The 21,709-nt window shown below is 37.1% G+C and overlaps 1 protein-coding gene across 1 annotated transcript in view; it reads right to left on the bottom strand.

Annotated features, from left to right (window-relative positions):
- The window catches only part of alk (ALK receptor tyrosine kinase), a 711,395-nt gene that overhangs the window by 103,429 nt on the left and 586,257 nt on the right, over positions 1–21,709 (bottom strand). The window contains exons 10-12 of the mRNA XM_063006743.1: positions 19,693–19,859; positions 12,667–12,761; positions 2,568–2,684 (exon numbers count right to left, since the gene is read on the bottom strand). Of these exons, the coding sequence (XP_062862813.1) occupies positions 2,568–2,684; positions 12,667–12,761; positions 19,693–19,859 (379 nt within the window). The remainder of the gene's footprint in view (positions 1–2,567; positions 2,685–12,666; positions 12,762–19,692; positions 19,860–21,709) is intronic.

The raw sequence follows: 21,709 nt of genomic DNA, 5'->3' as shown, positions 1-21,709 counted from the left end.
ACAGTCAGTAATTGCAGAACTACAAAGTGCTTGTATATGGTAAGTTTAGGTGATGAAATGGACAATCAATGTGTGTAGAAACATGGATGTGGTTTTAATGTTATGGCTGATCAGTATATATATAATTTTTATTTCATTTTTATTTTAATTTTATTCTACTTATTTACTGTACTTACTGGAGCTGCTGTAACACTCAACCCTCATGGGACCCATAAAGGAATCTTAAGTTTCTTAAGTTTAGTTTAACTTTATTCATTAGTTTGGGCCTTACTTGAGTTCTGGTATATCTTACTGAAAGAATCCTTTTTTATTATTTGTATTTTCCATGCTGTCCCAACTTTTTCTGATTTGGGGTTGTAGTTTAAGATAGATTATTCATGAAAACTTTAAAGGAATTCAGGTATTTTACTATCTAGAGTCTATAACATTATTTAAAGACCAGGTATCTAGACTTTTCTAGACACTTCCAACATCCCCCCACCATCTCTTGATTTATTTCAGCTTCATCTTCTTCTTTTTTTTAATGGTGGAATTTTTTCACTCGTTCTTTACTTATTCTCCTTTAAACTTTATTTCTCTCTGAGTCGATTTTCAGTTAGATTTCAGCTGAACAGAGAGGACTACCTCACGCCGCCTGAGTGCAGGGGACAGTACAGATCTGTTCTCATCTAGACAGAGTTTCCAGCTTTTGTCTGCGTGATTACTTTTTCTGATGGAAGAAAGAGGCACATCAGTAACATTGTAATGCTCACTGCTCTCTCTGGCCCACTTCTAAATCAGCCATTTTTAACAATCCGGGACTGAGATGAAAACTGTGTTCACTGGGTTGTGTACGATCAAATTGGGCACATTTCTTACACTCCATTTCATTCTGGAAGTTACTCTTTATACCTGACCTTCAGTAGCAACACATTAAGTTCCGGGGTTGGTTTATGTGCCTGGAAGAAGGCCGGGTTGAGTAATTTTAACAGTAGTTTAGAAGTATGGCACTGTGGGTCAGAATGATAAAAAGATTGTTGGCAAAAGATAACACTGATCACTCTCACAGGTCTTTTTTAGCGAAATTTTTTTTTATAATTAAATAATAATTAATTTATGTGGCACGGTGGCTCAGTGGGTAGCACTGTCGCCTCACAGCAAGAAGGTCCTGGGTTCGATCCCCAGGCAGGCGGTCAGGGTCCTATCTGTGTGGACTTTGCATGTTCTCCCTGTGTCTGTGTGGGTTTCCTCCGGGAGCTCTGGTTTCCTCCCACAGTCAAAAAACATGCAGTCAGGTTAATTGGAGACACTGAATCGCCCTATAGGAGAATGGGTGTGTGTATGTGTGTATGCTCTGCGATGGACTGGCACACCATCCAGGGTGTTACTGTGTGCCTTGCACCCATTGAAAAGCTGGGATAGGCTCCAGCACACAACCCCCGAGCACGACCCTATTGGATAAGCAGATAAGACAGTGAGTAACTGTATGGCATAATAATATGGCACAAAACTAAATGTAAACAAGGTTTAGGTCCATATTATTAAATTCTCCGTTGCTCCATATTAAACAAAGTGCAGCATGTGTTTATAGCATTCTGTGCACAAAGCAAAGTGCTTAAACTTATAGCAGATAAATAGTTAGAGGTGAGCACATCTCATTATGTCCAACGTACAGTAACTACAGAATGAGCCCAGATTGTAATCTACACATTCACTCAAAACTTACTTAAACCTTAGCGCCGCGGCAACCGCAAAAATCACGAACCCAATGCAGCAAAGTGTGCGGCGGGATAACTGAACTCGCTAAGAAATACGGTATTCCAAGATCTCCGCGATTAAGAAGCATAATGAAACAATATAGAAGTAAAAGTTTTGCCACATCCCATGCGTCCTAACTGAACTCGCTAAAAAATACGATATTCCAAGATCTCCACAATTTAGAGGCGTAATGAAACAATATAGAAGTAAACGTTTTGCCGCATCTCATGCGCCCTAACTGAACTCATTAGGGAATGCAGTATTCCAAGATCTCCACGATTAAGAAGCATAATGAAACAATAAAAACGTGCAACATCGCGCTAGTACTGCAGTGGTACCATCAAAGGTTTGCGTAGTTTACAAACCACCTTTTTGTTTTGTGCCAGTTTAAAGTATTCCCAAACATTTTATGATTTGGATCTTGGAAAACTTTGAGCTTTTCTTTGAAAGCTCTCTACAATCGGCCTCTGATTTCTGCAGACAGCATTTTTTAAGATTGTGTTTAATGCAGCCAACCAGTGACTGGATCAAAATACGACTTGGGTCATGCACGCAGCAAGTATTGCTGAGGAAAATCATATGAACGCTTATATTAATGAAAATGTTGTAGAAATTAAAAAGGATCATTTATAAACATAGTTTTAAAAACGATGCATCAACTTAAAATATTGACAAGCGTCAACGTCATCGAGTAGGTCGACCAATCGCGGCAGCCCTAGTCATGAAGCATGTAAATGAAATGGAGTAGTATGAACGCTACCGCTAAATAAGCCAATTTTTAAAATACTAACCGAGAGATATCAAGCTCAGAAAAACAGGCTGAGACTTACCGTTAGTAGGACCTTCATTTACTCCATTTACTGATGTTGTGGTCTTTTTCTGAATGGTGGATCTGAACTGTACTGGTGAAACAGCTGTAGGAAGCACTGGAGGGAATTCTCCATTGGCTAAAGATAACAAAGGAAACATATTTGGTTACTTTAAAATCTTAAGTTTGGTTGTCTGTTAAGAAACAGTCTTACAACAAATTCATGGATTGATTATGCAGCAGTTAAAATATTTTTTCGGCATGGGGCAGTGTATACGCACGTGTGTAGATTTTGATAAAACAATGTGAAAAATAAAATAGAAATAAAATGTATATGCACTTTAGAGCAGCATATGTTGTCATCTACGTATATGAGGTCTTTTCTGGAACATCCCTGCTTTTACAGTAGACCCTTGACTTTTACAGTAGACAAATTTAATTGGTTGTTTGTTAGTTAAACCTATTTGTTCCATAAGAAATAATGTAAATAGGATTAATCTGTGCCAGACCTCCCAAACCACCCCCTTACCTAACCATTCTATGTCTTAAAAGGTCTTTATTGTTATATATAAGTATATTGTCCCTTAAATCTTAAATTATAGAATAGACATTCCTGTAATAAACAATAATAAATAACAATACACAGTAGTTCTGTACTGTACATAAAAAACACCACATTTCAGTACAGTACGTGTGCTGTACTACACTCCATAATAAATTTCCTTCTTTTTTTATAAAATGTATCTACCAGAAACAATAATAACTCTCATATTTCTCTATTATTTCCGTCTTTATTTCAATAGTGTTGTACAGTATTTTGTAGGTGTAACTGCACGAAAGAAAGAATACTTTACTCAGCCCACTTCCTTCTTCTTTCTCACACTCACTGTCCCCGCTGTCTGATACACAGTGACAGCTACTGGCAGGAGTAATTATACAACAACAAATAGTAATACCTGTAGATTGTCTGCTGTCCAGGCCTGTCCACACTTAAAACATTACAATGTAATAATGACAATAATAATAATAATAATAATAATTAAATAATAATAATAATTATTATGTCATTATTATTATTATTATTATGTTTGAATTTGCAAAATTTCATTACACTAGGATAGCAAATTTCAGTACAGCTCGTACTTCTCTCATCCAAAAAATACTGATTATACAAAAAAGAACACAGCACAGAGCACAGGTGGTCGGTACTTAACCTAGCCCCCGGTGTAGTCAGGAGTCAGAAACCATTTACGTGTTTCTTAATTATAATGACAAGCCACATGAGCCCCAAAATGTGTTCCATTTGCCAGCTTTCAGAAAAAGATAGATCACCTCCTTTTTCTAAATGTAGTTCAATATACAACACTGTGGATGTGTGCAAAATTCTTCATCTGATAACAATACTACTACTACTACTTCATATAATAATGATGATAATAATTATAGTAATAATAATAGCAATAATAACAATAATAATAATAATAATAATAATAATAATAATAATAATAATTGTAAAAAATCATTCATGAAACCAGCTCTCCACACCCTCTGCCAGGCTGGCATCATTCATCATATTCATCATCTGGCTCAGCTTCTGACTACTGCCAGCTATTCATGAAGTGAATTATCCACTCTTCTATTTAAGAAAGCGGTGATGAAAAGTGTGATTGACTAAAAGCATGGTACAGATTTACTGCCCCAATCCTTTATTCACACAGGCCTGAAGGGTCCATTATGATTCTAATTAGAATAAAATGTAAAATGTAGTTACACCTAGGTGTTTCTTCAGGATGGTCTTCTAAATTAAAAGTGCTCATTATATTCATAACAGAAGCATTTAGAAGATCTGTTTTTACAGAGTCGCGCAACCTTAATCATTTTAATAGTACTCATTGTGTCCAAATTTGTTAATTACAAGACTTTAATAAGCTATTCATTTATACTAACTACTTCATTCTGGATAGAGTTACAGTGGGTTTGGCACTACCCTCAAAACACTGGGTGCAAAACAGGAATAAACCCTGAACAGTTTACCACTCCACAATCTTATTCACAAACATTTGGGGTGGTTAAGAGCAGCCAGTCCACCTACTGTCATGTTTTTGGGAGTACCTAGAGAAAACTCTATGGACATAAAGAAAACTCCTCCAGACAATGACCAGAAACACATCAGCCTACAGCAGGTTATTCCACCCAGATATATAAACATAAAAATGTCTTCCACATTTTATCGATGCTTTAATCAGCTGTAAGGCAACTACAAGCACCAGCTTGCCGCCCCACTGTATGGCGCCCCTAGAGCAGACTGGATTAAGAGACTGGATTAAGGGCCTTGCTCAAGGGCCCAACAGTGGCTGCAAATCAGAGCCTGGATTTGAACTGACATTCTTCTGGAAGATAGTCCAAAGCTCTACCCACTAGCCTACCTTAGCAAAAGTATAATAATAATAATAATAATAATAATAATAATAATAATAATAATAATAATAATAATAATAATAATAATAATAATAATAATAATAATAATAATAATAATAATAATAATAATAATAATAATAATAATAATAATACATATTATAACCATTATGTTATATGATATGATAATAATTATAAGTCCCTAATAATAATAATAATAATAATAAATCATATTATATCATAATCATCATATCATATAATAAAATGCTTTAAGTTCTTTTAATTTCATTAATTTAATTAATGTCTGTTTTACTATTATATAGTATGTTTTTTTAATAATAATAATAATAATAATAAATAATAATGACAATACATAATATAACCATCATGTAATGATAGTAATAAGTCCCTAATAATAATAATAATAATATTAATATTAATAATAATAATAATAATAATAATACATATTATAACCATTACGTTATATGATATGATAATAATAATAATAATACGTCCCTAATAATAATAATAAATCATATTATATTAAGACCATCATATCATATAGTAAATGCTTTAAGTTCTTTTAATTTCATTAATTTAATTAATGTCTGTTTTACTATTATACTGATTTTTAAATTAATTAATTAATTAATAATAATAATATTATTAATAATAATACATATTATAACCATTATGTAATATAATATGATGATAATAATGAGTCCCTAATAATAATAATAATAAATCATATTATAATATAATCATCATACCATATAATACGTACAATGCTTTAAGTTTTTTTTTATTTCATTAATTTAATTAATATCTGTTTTACTATTATGTTTTTTTACCTAATAATAATAATAATAATAATAATAATCATACATTGTATAGTCATTATGTTATATAATATGATGATAATAATAAGTCCCTAAATAATATTTTATTATAATCATCATATCATATAATAAAATGCTTTAAGTTCTTTTAATTTCATTAATGTAATTAATGTCGGTTTTACTATTGTAATGTTTTTTAATTAATAATAATAACAACAACAACAACAACAATAATAATACATAGTATAACCATTATGTTATATGATATGATGATAATAATATGTTTATAATAATAATAATAATAATAATAACAATAAATAACTATAATATTATTATCATTATTATTATTATTATTATTGATGATGATAATAATAATAATGATACTAATAATAATAAAATATTTTTTATTTTACGTAATCCTTTTTTGTTTTGTTGACTGTTGTTTGAGGATTACATTTAAACCCTCTCTATCCACCATTTATTACTGATATGGATTCCTGTCCAAACAATTACATGAAAGCCAAACTAATAAAACCAGCATAGAAAAAAGTGTGCGGCTATGTGAAAAGGTAAAAACAATAAAAGAAAACCTCTCACTGTGAATCTGAAGTCGAGTGTTTGAGCTGAAGAACAATGTAAATAACAGAGATGAATTTTAGAACACACACACAAATTACACTACATCACACTAGCACACATGTTGATTTTCCTTTTATCCCTTAACAGATGAAACCATTCCCATAATGTTCATCACGACTTGCTGTGTTTTCTTAATACACATGCTGGGACTGTCAGTGATTGACCAGGGTTAACATATCGTACATCAGACCATTTCGATTTAGGCATAATGTACACATAGGCAGAATTAAAAGGAGCCATCTGCGGGCGGCCGCGATGAATGGCAGCGCAGTGAAGCATTGTCAATGCAACACAAGCTGGCAAATACCATCAAATGCAAATTTCAGGGGAAATACATCACAGAGAATGTCATCCAGTCCCCATAAACATGCTGATCTCACCCAGCAATGATGTGGGGTAATGATTGCCATCGTGCCTCTTTTGCAACTTTGTATCTAGGATTTCTAAGATTGATATTACATTTGATGATGTTGAATTCATCAAAACAAAGTTCCAATGCACTGTGCTGTTTCTCTGTGATAGCTTGGGGAATTGAGTCCATAGATGTAGTTTAAATGATAACAGTGCTACAAATTCAGTGAAAATATATAATAGTTATTACTTACCTAATAAATGATGTGCCAACAAATACCAATGTCATTATTGTACTCCAGAATAAAGAGCATGTACGTCATGATAGTCTCATTTTAATGATTATTTTTACTCTTGTTTTTCTGTGACATACTACTATACCAAAAATTTACATATACCATACGTAAAAAAGTTGGGACATTGTGTAAAATGCAGTACAAAGAATCTGTGATGTGTTAAATCTATTGAATAAAGCAGACAGAAAAGCTTTCCAATGTTTTCAATGTCATTGTATTTTATAAATAAGAACACATTTAGAATTTGATCCCTGCAACACATTACATTCATTACACCTCCTTGCTATTAGTAGTGCCTAAGAAAACTGTGATGTCTATGGTTAACCATGTAGCAGTGCCAATAACATAAACAATGTTTACAAAATGTCTTGACGTAGGCCTATAAAACTTTTTTTTGTGCATTTTCTCCCAATCTAGTTGTATCCAATTCACCGAATGCATTATGCTTCCTCTCTACTGATGTGTATCTCAACTCTGACTAAGGAGAGCCGAGACTGACACACGCCCCCTCCGACACGTGTGCAGTACTGACTCCATCTTTTTATTTGCATGAAGTGAGGTTATATGCGGATCAGCTTAGTGTACGGAGAGCCACACCCTGCTCAATGCATTATCCCTCCTCTCTATGTATGCACCATTAATCAGCCAGCAGTCCCCTCCGGCACCCCCCTTGAACAACAGCCAATCGTTGTTCATGTAGGCGCCGACGAGTTTGAAATGTCAGATTTGGTGTGCTAGTGTGTTTTACCACTCGCCACCTGAGTGCCCTAAAACTTTTTTTATTGGCTGCTGTCAGAATGGGGCCAACATGATTGTGTCCTACAGCTTGTTATTGAAAGTGCGTTGAACATGTGCACAAGGGTTTTAAACTCTTGATTGCACAAAGGCTAGGGGCCAGCTTCACACTCCCATACTAAGAATGCTAGGAAAGGTACTGCTGTCATGTGTAATAAAGGCACAATATTAATTATGACACAGATTTTTAGCTGAGTCGTAAAAGAAGAAAATGTAGAGCAGAGGTGAAGAGTTTGTGGTAATGCGTTCCATAGCTTCGGTGCCATAACGCTGAATGATCTGCCACCAACAGTAACTAATCTGAATTTTGGAACTGACAAGAGACCACTTTCTGAGGACCTAAGAGAAAGTGCAGGAGAATAGGGGTTTAAAAGCTCTGATAAATAGACTGGGGCAAGACCATCGAGAAATTTGTATGTAAGCAGTAAAAGAGAAGAATTTTGAATATATTGAGGAGACTGTATGATTTCGTTGGGAAGGCCAATAAAAAGAGCATTGCAGTAATCTAAGCGGGACGATATGAATACATAAACCAGAATTTCAGCATGTTTGTGTGAAAGCATAGGGCACAGGCGAGCAATATTGCAAAGGGGCAGGAAAGAGGTTTTAACCAAGGCCCTAATATGAGGTTCAAAAGAAAGGGATGAGTCAAAAAGTACCCCCAGGTTGCGAATCACTGGAGATGATTTTACCAATGTATATTTCAAACCTGATTTGCAGACTTAAATTGCCAAATCTGAATATTTGTCCTTCAAAGAAAAATGTGTAGTATAATATAATAGTACGGTATAATAACAGTAATCATAAAACAGTATAAAGCCAGTCTAACAGGACTGTGGTAACCTAGTGGGTAGAGCTTTGGACTATCAATTGGAAGATTGTGGGTTCTAATCCTGGTTCCGCCTTGCAGTCACTGTTGGGCCTTTAAGCAAGGTCCTTAACCCTCTCTACTTTAAGAACTGTACAATGGCTGCCCCTGCGCTATGACCCCAGCTTCCAAAGAAGCGGGGACATGTAGAAGAAATATTTAATTGTACTGTATAGTATAGTATAAAGAAGATTCTTTATAATGTAGTATAAAGAAGCTTGTGTATGAAGAAGATTTATTTTGACCCTTTGGTCTCCAGACCAGACTTTAAAAAAGCAATGGCAGCATTGAGGGCAGCTAGGTCAAGAGGAATTAAAAGTGGGGGCAAAATAATACCACTAAAAACATCCAAAAGCTAATTGAAAATGTTGAAAGGTTAAAGGGTGCTTAATTATGTTTCTTCTGCCATCACTTCAGACTGCACAAGACTAACAATTATTGAAGATTTAGGGTGTAAAAACAAGCTGGGGCTTAAAGAGACCTGGCTCATGAGTGAGACCACACAGCTACTTGAACTGCACAAGTAATTGGGCTTAGTCCTTCTAATCGAATTTGCTTGCATTAATGAGCAGCTCTTTTTTTAACTGCACCATATTTAGACTGAGGCTTCTCTAACTGCCTCCATAGATGCTGTCTGCCATGTTTGGTATTCCACTCACAGCGGAACAGAGATGAGAGATGCTTTTCTAGTCAGAGCGCTCTCAGAGCCGGTGTAATAGCCTCATTGTACTTGTAGCATTTGTACTATTGTTAAATTATACTGCAGTGTTTAGAGCGCATACAAAACAAGTGGGTCTTAACCTCAACAGCAGGTAGTAATATTTATAAAAACTTTACATAAAGGGAATCAAAGCATAGGTGTTGAATGTTTAACACAATCTTTTATTTATCCTGGCACCCATCGGTCACTGGGAGTAACCCTAATTCACTTATTCATTCACATCTAGGAAGATGCTTTTACAATCATGACTGAGTATGATGCTAGAAAATGAGGCTTTGCTCAGGGGCCCAACAGTGACAATTTGTCAGGCACTAGTCCGCCAGATCATTAGTCCAGTACCTTATCCTAATAAGTACCTTAAATATAGTGTTTTTTTATTAGATGTTTGTAATTGTCATACTGCTGTATAATAGTAATTGCATTTCATTGTTAATATTTTATAATTTTATTTTTATTCTATTCTACTCTATTTTTTTTACTCTATTTACTGTACTTACTGGAGCTGCTGTAACATTCAAATGTTCCCCATGGGGATAAATAAAGGAGTCTTATCTTATCCGCTGAGCTACCACCGCCCAGACACAGAGAGAACATGCAAACTCCACACAGAAAGAACCCAGACTGCTCTGCCTGGAAATTAAACCCAGGACCTTCTTGAGGCAACAGTGATACCCACCGAGCCACTGTGTCACCTTGCCATCCCTGATACTGGTAGGTGGGTGGACACAGAAATAATATGTCCAACCATTTAAACATTATCTGGAAGCAAGGATTGAGCCCAGGTCCACAAGGTAAGCGACACCCACACTATTCTCAGTACTATGACGTTAGATATGCAAATGTCAATGTCATCACTTCTGTTCAGAGCAACAAGTCGGTCTACAAGACAGGAGGTCAAATATATTAGGCAAGGGAGTGGTCAGTTCTTTAAACTGAGGTGACGGAAGTGGCCAAATTGTAAAAGCTAGACTGGGTCAGAGCATTTTCAAAATATCAGCCTAGTGTGGTGTTCTTAACATGAAGTGGTAGCTCAGTGGTTAAAGTACTGGACTAGTAATCAGTTGGTTGCTGGTTAAAGCCTCACCAGTGCCAGGTTGCCAGTGGTGGACCCCTAAATATGATGCTAGAAATTAAGGGTTTAGGGCTTTGCTCAAGGGCCCAACAGTTGCAACTTGGTGGTGGTGTAGCTTGAACCAGTATCCTTCTAATCACTACCAGTACCTTATCTGCTGAGCTACCACTGGCCAGTAGTAGCCGTTCCTGATGGCTTTGGATAATTTGTGACAGGACAGGCAGTTACTGGTTACACAAAATTCAGCAGTTCAACGTTTTGTATTCCCATTCACCTCACTTGAAAGTCTTTGGACTGTAGGAGGAAACCGGAGCTCCCAGAGGAAACCATCACAGACACGGGGAGAACATGCAAAATCCACACAGAAATAACCCAGGACCTTCTTGCTGTAAGGCAACAGTGCTGCACACTAAGTCACTGTGTCACCCAGTCATGCCTGATACTGATAGTTGGGTGGACAGAGTTAATATTTCCAGCCACTCAAACATTCCTGGAAGCAAGATTTGAGTCCACCTCACTGTCACTGCTGGACTAAGAATAGTCCACCAACCAAAAAGATCCAGTCAACAGCACCCCATGGGCAGCGTCCTGTGACCACTGATGAAAGTCTAGAAGATGACCAACTCAAACAGCAGCAATAGATGAGCGATTGTCTCTGACTTTACAGCAACAAGGTGGACCAACTAGATAGGAGTGTCTAATGGAGTGGACAGTGAGTGGACACGGTATTTAAAAACTCCATCAGCGCTGCTATATCTGATCCACTCATACCAGCACAACACACACTAACACACCACCACCATGTCAGTGTCACTGCAGTGCTGAGAATGATCCACCACCTAAATAATACCTGCTCTGTAGGGGTCCTGACCATTGAAGAACAAAGTAAAAGGAGGTTAAAAAAGTATGTAGAGAGAAACATATAGACTACAGTCAGTAATTGTAGAACTACAAAGTGCTCCTATATGGTCAATGGAGCTGATAAAATGGACAGTGAGTGTAGAAACAAGGAGGTGGTTTTATTGTTATGGCTGATCAATGTTTAAAGTGGCAGAATTAAATGTAAATATAACAGCAAGTAGGGGCCTGGGTTTGATTCCCCGGCTGGGCGGCTAGGGTCCTTTCTGTGTGGAGTTTGCATGTTCTCCCTGTTTCTGCATATCTGCTGCTTCCTCAGGTTTCCTTCCACAAGTCCAAAGACATGCAGTCAGGAGCTACTAAAAATTGCCCTGAGTGTAAGTGTGTAGGTAAATATGTGTGTGAGAATGTCTGCCCTGTGATGCCCTAATGAATTGGACCCACCATCAACCTGACCAGGATAAAGTGCTGGTAAAACAGAAAATAAATGAATGAATGTATTTCAGGGTGGCGCGGTAGCTTAGTGGGTAGCACTGTCGCCTCACAGCAAGAAGGTCCTGGGTTCAATCCCCAGGCGGGGCGGTCTGGGTCCTTTCTGTGCAGAGTTTGCATGTTCTCCCCGTGTGTGGGTTTCCTCCAGGAGCTCCGGTTTCCTCCCACAGTCCAAAGACATGCAGTCAGGTTAATTGAAGACACTGAATTGACCTATAAGTGAATGGGTGTGTGTATGTGTGTCTGCCCTGCAATGGACTGGCGACCCGTCCATGGTGTTACTGTGTGCCTTCGCCCATTGAAAAGCTTGGATAGGCTCCAGCACCCCCCCCCCCCCCCCCCGACCCTAATTGGGTAAGCGGATAAGAAAATGAATGAATGAATGTATTTCATGTATATAATTAATATCAGACTATTTTTTTATTATGACCCAGTTCTTTTGATAAATAAAGGTGGACATGATCATGTTAAATTAGCCACCATAAATAATGTATATGTTTCACATACAGTAATACCCAGGACACAGGAAAATATCACTGCTTGGCAGAAGTCGCAATGTGAGACTTGTTTTAAATGAATACAAAATAGAAAAAAACAACCCACCAAATTCATAATCCATCCATAATAATACACAAGCTATAATTTCCCTGCAGGCATAATTATGAAAATTAAACAGGATTTCCCAGTTTGTGGCTTGTTAAAGTGACAAAGCACCTCGAACAGCGGCAAAATTGCCCTCAAGACAGAAATTGTAAGAAAATGAGAAGAGACTCACTCTCAAGGAAGCAGTTCATGCTAAGCGTGAAGTTATCCATGACGAATGCCACATCAGAGTCCGAGGAACTTTCTGCTTTGAACTGGAAATAGAACCTGGATAAATAAAGTAAGAGAGAGAGAGAGAGAGAGAGAGAGAGAAAGAGAGATAATGGAATTATTATGTTTAAAAATAATACAAATAATTTGCTATAGTGTCTTGTGCACATATCGTTTTGTTTTTTTGTATTATTTATTTACTATTATTTGATTTATTTTTAATTAATTAATTAATTTATTTATTTATTTAGTTATTTATGCATGTATTTTCTCCCTTTTTTCTCCCAATTAATTAATAAATTAATTTATTTATTTTTTGCATAGTCAATTTGTCTTCTGCTTCTAGGGATCCCGATTGCGTTCGAGGAGGGTATATTGCTGCTCCTTGCGGACCCCTTCGTTTACACCCATGCTATGGTAGATTCGCACACAACGCTCATCCACTTTCTGCACAGACGCCTCGATCTGCTAACCAGGATCCTTGCACAGCGATTGAAGACCCTACCCACTTAGTCCGGTCATTTTTTCCACCCAGCAGACACAGTGGCCAATTTTGTCTGCAACAGGCACTGCCAATTGTGCCAGCTAGATGGCGCCCAGCCGACCGGTAGCAGAGCCAAGATTCGAACCGGGGTGTTCTGAATCTCGGCGCTGGTGTACTAGCGGAATATCCCGCTGCCCCACCTGGGCACATATCATTTGTCTATTGGTCGATTTAAAGAAAAAATAAAACATACATACTGTGTGTTTTAGCTTTTGTATGTCACTTGCAATTAGGAATGTTCGATCCCCTCACTTTGAAAGACATTATGATGATTTGTATAGTATCTATTAAAACATATAGCATGAAGACTCAGTAAACTGGGAAAGAATATTTATTATTATTATTATTATGAGGGATCTTCAAAAAGTTTCCACACTTTTATATTTTCGTTGGAAACGGAGAGGTTGGGAGGAGTAGTAATTGGTCGTGTCTGAGAGACTGAGAGAGAACTTATAGCTTATAGTCCGGATTTGGCGTCATCTGATTTCCACCTTTTTGGACGCTCAAAGAAGCTTTAAGGGGAAGAAGATTTTTATGTGATGATGATGTAAAAGCAGTGGTGCACCAGTAGCTACACACTCAACCAAAAACAATTTTTTCCAGCCACTCAGGTGGCGCAGTGGTAAAACACACGCTGAACACCAGAGCTGGGATCTGGAATACATCATATCGAGTCTCAGCTCTGCCTGCTGGCTAGGCTAAGCGACCACGTAGACAACAATTGGCCTGTTGTTCAGATAGGGGTGGGATATTAAAAGCTGGATAGGGACTCTCTCATAACTAATGCAATTACAACCTCTGCTGGCTGATTTATGGCGCCTGCACAGAGACGGGTAAAGAGTGCTGTCAAGGTGTGTCTCTCCGTACACAGTGCCGATCCGCATTACACTTGTCAAAGTGTAGGTGACAAAATGCAATACGGCTGCTGCCCAGGTGTGGGTTAGCTTTATTCTCCTCAATCAGAGCGGGGATCGGCATTAGTGGAGAGAAAGCATGGTGCAATCGGGCAATTGGACGCGCTAAAAGGGAGAAAAAGGGGAGAAAATGCATAAACAAAATATCGTCGCTGCCCGATGAAAAACACGTATCTCCACTTTTAGTGGTTTTCACTTTTTTCATGTGTTGATTGTGGGTATAAATCTCTGTCTGTCCATAGCAGTGAATATCAACATGACCAATGAAAAGATGAAAAATCACGCAATCTCTTTAACAAGTATCTCCATTGGCTGCTTGATCTGTCCATTAAAACCACGTATCTCCTCCTCCTTCCCCTCTGGTACTGTTTGAGAAATGCATAATGTTTGATCTATACAGTTTATTCAGGTTATTCAATTGCATGGTTGTAAACATTGTAAACATGATTTATATTTGTACACATAAGTCCATTTTACATATGAAACCGACGGACTGACGACCTGATAATGATATACTTTTATTTCTGTGCTGAATTGTATCTAAATGTCGCCATCTGTGGTTTGTTTGCACAATTACTGTTAGGGGAAATTTTTTTTTTTTTTTCCTGAAAAGTGCGGTTTTTGGAGATACGTGTTTTTCATTGGACAGTGATGATATATAATAAAAGTTGGTAAAACGCTGGGGAAAAAATGCATCGGAAGGTGATTGTGTAGAAAAGTGATGTTTTTTTTTTCTTAAAATTCTTAATAAATAGAGTTAAAAAAAAGTGCGGAAGCTTTTTGAAGGACCCTCGTACATACAAGCCATTTTCATAACATGAATTCACATCATTTTTAAATGAGTTTGAATGGAAAATACCAGGTTCTCTTGACAAATGTCCATGTGATAGATTATTCACCCCTCAGCCTCAGTAAATGGAACATCCTTTTGCCTTGATGACCTCTAATAGGCAATTTTGGTAAGTCTTAAAAAGCTTCTGACGCCTCTCTTGTAGAATCTTCAGACATTCTTCTTTTTCAAAAGCTTCCAGCTCATTGAGATTTGATGACTTTTGCGCTTCTACTGCTTTCTTTAAATCCCACCAACGTTTTTCTATGGAATTTATATCTAAAGACTGTTAAGCCTACTTCAGGATATTCCAGGATTGATTCCCTAACCAAGCTTTGGTTGACTTGGAAGTGCTTGAGATCATTGTCATGCTGGAAAGCCCAATTATCTTCCCACCACAGAAGATATAACATTATGGCAGCACGGTGGCTCAGTGGATAGCACTGTCGCCTCACAGCAAGTAGGTCCTGGGTTCGATCTCCAGGCGGGGCGGTCCGGGTCATTTCTGTGCGGAGTTTGCATGTTTTCCTTGTGTCTGCGTGGGCTTCCTCCGGGAGCTCCGATTTCCTCCCACAGTCCAAAAACATTCAGTCAGGTTAATTGGAGACACTGGATTGTCCTATAGGTACCTAGCCGCTAGGATGCATAAACCAGTGCATTGTAGTGCCGGTTCCAAGCCCATATAAATAGGGAGGGTTGTGTCAGGAAGGGCATCCGGCGAAAAAAACTGTGCCAAATCAATAATGCGGATCACGATCCGCCGGTGACCCCTAACGGGAGCAGCAGAGGAAATAGAGACAGAAGATATAACCTTCCTCCTAAAATGCCTCTTTTTGGGATATTTTTGGGAATCCATGACTCCAGTCACACAGTCAAAACAAGATTGACACTTACTGCAACAGAAAAACATCCCTACATCATCACTGACCAACCTCCACGCCTGACTGTGGGGATTATATTCTGGTCATGACATTCACCTTTCTTGCGCCAGACCGCTGATCCATATTCCTTCTGACATATTGAAGTCGACTCTTCCTGTGCTTCATGGTAAAAGAGGCATGTGCAAAGGAGTCTGTCCAAAAAGTCCTTGGTTGTTGAGTGACTCTCTTATGGTTAACTCTGGTAATGTCCGAGATGAAATTTTGGTCTTGCTCCTATTAGGCAGGTTTGCTGCTGTGCCATACACCGATCAGCCATAACATTAAAACCACCTCCTTGTTTCTACCCTCACTGTCCATTTAATCAGCTCCACTAACCATAAAGAAGCACTTTGTAGTTCTACAATTACTGACTGTAGTCCATCTGTTTCTCTGCATGCTTTGTTAGCCCCCTTTCATGTTGTTCTTCAATGGTCAGGACTCTCCCAGGACCACCAGTAGGTATTATTTGGGTGGTGGGTCATTCTCAGCACTGCAGTGACACTGACATGGTGGTGGTGTGTTAGTGTGTGTTGTGCTGGTATGGGTGGATAAGACAGCAGCGCTGGAGTTTTTAAACACCTCACTGTCCCTGCTGGACTGAGAATAGTCCACCAACCAAAAATATCTAGCCAACAGCACTCCGCGGGCAGCGTCCTGTGACCACTGATGAAGATCTCAAAGATGACCAACTCAAACACCAACTCACTTTACATCTACAAGGTGGACCAACTAGGTAGGAGTGTCTAATAGAGTGGACAGTGAGTGGACACGGTATTTCAAAACTCCAGCAGCGCTGCTGTGTCTGATCCACACATACCAGCACAACACACACTAACACACCACCACCATGCCTGTGTCACTGCAATGCTGAGAATGATCCACCACCTAAATAATACCTGCTCTGTGGTGGTCCTGTGGGGGTCCTGAACATTGAAGAACAGCATAAAAGGGGGCTAACACAGCATGCAGAGAAACAGATTGACTACAGTCAGTAATTGTAGAACTACAAAGTGCTTCTATACGGTAAGTGGAGCTGATAATATGGACAGTGAGTGTAGAAACAAGGAGGTGGTTTTAATTTAGGACTGTTCAAAGTCTTGGAAATCATCTTATACCAAGCCCAAAGCCCTTTTTGCTCCAATGTTATGATCTATTTCCAGCTTATGTGGCAGATTCTTAGTTCACTATGAATTGAACACATTGAACACTTAAATCTCTGGGTGGTGTTTATATAACATCAGAGCTGAAGCAAATTAAGGGTGATTACTAAGTTCCCGATTGTTTAATCATGTTGTAACCCAACTTTAGTTCATATGGATAAGCAGTAAGTTGTCTGATAAGCACTATACAGAAAAAAATAGTGGACAGATGGAAAAAAAACTAATAATAAGCCAAACTTTAAATTACTATGAACTTAGAGTCAGAATTTAGTATTTGGACTCCATTTAGAGAATAATGGAGAAAAAAAATAGAGAAATAAGGCCAAAAAATCTAGAAAAATGGGCTTTAAAACATTCACTGAAAGTCCAATCAAGCACAGAGATGAATCAGCCCACTGTTTTTCTCACTACTTCACCAATTCACAAGTCAAGTGCTAATGCTAAGTCAAGTGAAGGCGCAGTTAAATGTGAAGGTCTTTAACATTGATTTTTTTTCTCTCCTCCTTTTTAAGCAGCATCTGATATGGTGAAGTTAGTGCAGAGCACTGGCCTGGTCCCACTGGGATTCATTAAAATTTCAGGGTAAAGATGGGATTCAGCACAAAACCAAATGCAAATGATACAAATCTGCATTTGAAAAGCTTGGTAATCAGCTTCTAGTTGTGGCATTTATGTAGCTTGTAGTACTAACTCAAATTCTCACTTATTGTATTCAGAGAAACAGTGTTTTTTTTTTGTCCGTTATACCACCAGTCCACTACAGGACCAACAATTTACAGGAGCAATTTTGTATCTCCAATTAAGTTTGGACTGTGGGAGGAAACCAGAGCTCCCAGATGAACACGGGGAAAACATGCAAACTCCATATAGAAAGGATCCAGACCTCTCCACCAAGCCACCATACCACCCAGAAATGGTACTTGTAAATAACATGCATAACATTTTTCACTTCACATTAAATTGGGTGTCAAAATACAGAAAGACCAGCTACATATAACTAAATTGAAAGTTTACCTACACTTAAATATGATATATATTTCAAGGCATATTATTTAATTATTGAAAGTTATTATTATTATTATTATTATTATTATCATTGTTATCATTATTATTATTATTATTATTATTATTAAATATCATTATATCATTATTATTATTATTATTATTATTATCATCATTTTTATCATTATTATTATTATTATTATTATTATTAGTATTACCATTATTATTATTATTATTGTTATTATTATTATTATTATTACTATTATCATAATAATCAATTATTATTATTATATTATTATTATCATTATTATAATTATCATCATCATCATTATTATTATCATCATTATCACCGATATTATTATCATTATTTTTATTATCATCATTATTATTATTATTATCATTATTACTATTATATCATTATTATTATTACCATTATTATTATTATAATTGTTATTATTATTATTGTTATTACTATTATCATAATAATCAATTAATATTATTATATTATTATTATCATTATTATAATTATCATCATTATCATTATTATTATCATCATTATCACCATAATGATGATTATCATTATTATTATTACTATTATTATTATTATTATCATTATCATCATTATTAATCATCATTATCATTTTATTATTATTATTATTATTATTATTATTATTATTATTATCATCATTATTAATATTATTATCATTATCACCGATATTATTATAATTATTTTTATTATTATCATTATTATTATTATTATTATCAATCATTATTATCATTTTATTATTATTATTATTATTATTATTATTTTTATTATTATTATCATCATTATACGTATTATTATCATCATTTTTATTATTATTATTATTACTATTATTATTATCTTTATTATTATCATTATTATTTCTATTATTTCTATTATTATTATTATTATTATTATTATTATTATTTATAATTATTTTTAAATGGCTTCTTCAGCTCTCTCTTATCATGTCACTATTTAATTGAAACACATACTTCAAAGGGGGTGGCATGGTGGCTTGATTCCCCGGTGGGGCGGTCTAGGTCCTTTCTGTGTGGAGTTTGCATGTTCTGCCTGTGTCTGTGTGGGTTTCCTGCGGGCGCTCCGGTTTCTTCCCACAGTTCAAAGACGTGCAAGTGAGGTAAATTGAATGTAGAAAATTGTCCATGACATGATGATGAATTTTGTGTAACAAGTAACTACAGTTTCTGTCATGAATGTAACCAAAATGTGTAAAACATGACGTTAAAATTCTAATAAATAAATAAATAAATAATAACATACTCCAAAGCCCTGACTGGTGCCCTGACCAGGGTCTTACTGGCTTGTGTATAACATTTCCTGATGAAATCGGTCTTGATGCAAGCATGATTACAATAAACAAGTTTAAAAAAATGAAAGAAAAAAAAAATAATAATAAAATAAAAAAATAAATTATAAATAAATAAAAAATAAATTTAATAAAACATTTAATAAATAAATCTGAAACATTATAAAGTTAGAACACATAATGACATACATATTTCTTACAAAACTACTCAAAACATTACAACAATTGTTGCACATTAATAGTATAGCAGGTAAAACAATAACCTACCAGTCGACTAGCCCAAACAGTGGGAACGTGATATGTCTCCATCCTTTGTCCAGGTTTGCCTCACTGCTGGAGTTCCATAGACTTATCTGAGCCTCGGGTCCTGTACTGTTCTCCACAATCCAGAGAGACAGAATACCATTCGGGCTTCCACAGACCTGGAACCTTACCTGTAAATCACAACACACCAAAATGTACGTATAAGTAATGCCCATGGTTTTAGCATAGAATGTCTAACAGGCTCTTCTTAAGGTGTCCATATACATTTGGAAATATAGATGTTATTGAATATACAACAATTAGGCATAACATTATGACCACTGACAGTTGAAGTGAATAACACTGATTATCTCTTCATCACGGCACCTGTTAGTAGGTGGGATATATTAGGCAGCAACCAAACATTTCAGTCTTAAAGTTGATGTGTTAGAAGCAGAAAAAATGAGCAAGTGTAAGAATTTGAGCGAGTTTGACAAGGGCCAAATTGTGATGGCTAGATGACTGGGTCAGAGCATCTCCAAATCTGCAGCTCTTGTGGGGTGTTCCAGTGGTCAGTATCTATCAAAAGTGGTCCAAGGAAGGAACAGTGGTAAACCAATGACAGGGTCATGGGCGGCCAAAGCTCACTGATGCACGTGGGGAGCGAAGGCTGGCCCGTGTGGTCCGATCCAACAGACGAGCTACTGTAGATTAAATTGCTGAAGAAGTTAATGATTCTGATTTTGATCAGTTCTGATACAAAGGTGTCAGAATACACAGTGCATCTCAGTTTGTTGTGTATGGGGCCTTGGCCGCAGGCAGTAATAGCCCAGTGGTTAAGGTACTGGACTAGTAATCAGAAGGTTGCCGGTTCAAGCCCCACCATCACCAGGTTGTCACTGTTGGGCCCCTGAGCAAGGCCCTTAACCCTCAATTGCTCAAAAACTGTGTTCAGTCATAATTGTAAGTCGCTTTGGATAAAAGCGTCTGCTAAATGCTGAAAATGTAAATGTAAATGGGGCAGCAAAAGGGGGACCAACACAATATTAGGAAAGTGGTCATAATGTTATGCCTAATTGGTGTGTTAGGGACAGTGTTTTCAATTCAGTCAGTTATTACATTTTTAAAATGTATTCTGTCCACACTTTTTGATGTGTCATTTATTAAGCAATATGTTGGTGGGGCTTGAATCAGCAACCTTTTGATTCAAAATGATGTAGTTGCCAGGTCTTTGTTTTTTTCATCAGGATTTGAAATTAAATGCACATAAAAAGAAGGCAGCAAAGCTGTCGACCAGCCAGGCGTCTACACAGCAGTGATCGGCTATGCCTGTTAGGGGGGTGGCCAAACACCTGCAATGGATTGACAGCCTGTCCAGGGTATCCCTGCCTTGCACCCAGTGTTTCCCAGTGGAACCGACCCCGCCGTGACCACAATATAAATGAGATGAACAAACGCAGACGGGCCATTGATTCAATGCTAACTACACAGAAAGCTCGGCATCCAAATCAATGAATCCCAACATGACGACCACTCTCCTCCTCTGTTATCTCCTCCATTAACTCGCAATTTTGCAAATGTTCAATGCATATAAGTAAAATGTTCCTCACAGATGGCAAGCTGCCCAGAAACGCAACGTGGCGTGACACCAAACCTACATTTCCTGTTAGCGAGGCTCTTGCAGCGTGGGCGTAACTGCCAGCTGTTTAAGCAAGTGAACTTTCTCTTAATCCAGTGGCTGAAGTGAGGGAGGCTGTAGAGCTTATGTCGAATCTTCGTTCGTCCCCTGGGCCTGTGCCAGTAAGCTGTCGTGGCCTGCTGTGCCAGCACATCGCCCTAAGCTCTATACGTACAACAAAGAGCAATTGCCGTATATCTATCTACAGCTGTCAGTTAGATCCATTAGAACCTTGCTGTCTCCAAAAACCTCAAACAGTTTTTGTACTCATTTGCATATTCTTTCATGCTTCGTTATTTGATGTTGGTATGGCCATTGGCATCTTTTGCTAACTGTCTTTGTTTCATCTATGGGGATTTTTTG

The sequence above is a fragment of the Trichomycterus rosablanca genome, chromosome 13, assembly GCF_030014385.1.
Source record: "Trichomycterus rosablanca isolate fTriRos1 chromosome 13, fTriRos1.hap1, whole genome shotgun sequence".
Taxonomy (NCBI): domain Eukaryota; kingdom Metazoa; phylum Chordata; class Actinopteri; order Siluriformes; family Trichomycteridae; genus Trichomycterus; species Trichomycterus rosablanca.
This window is presented reverse-complemented; position numbering and strand designations above follow the sequence as displayed.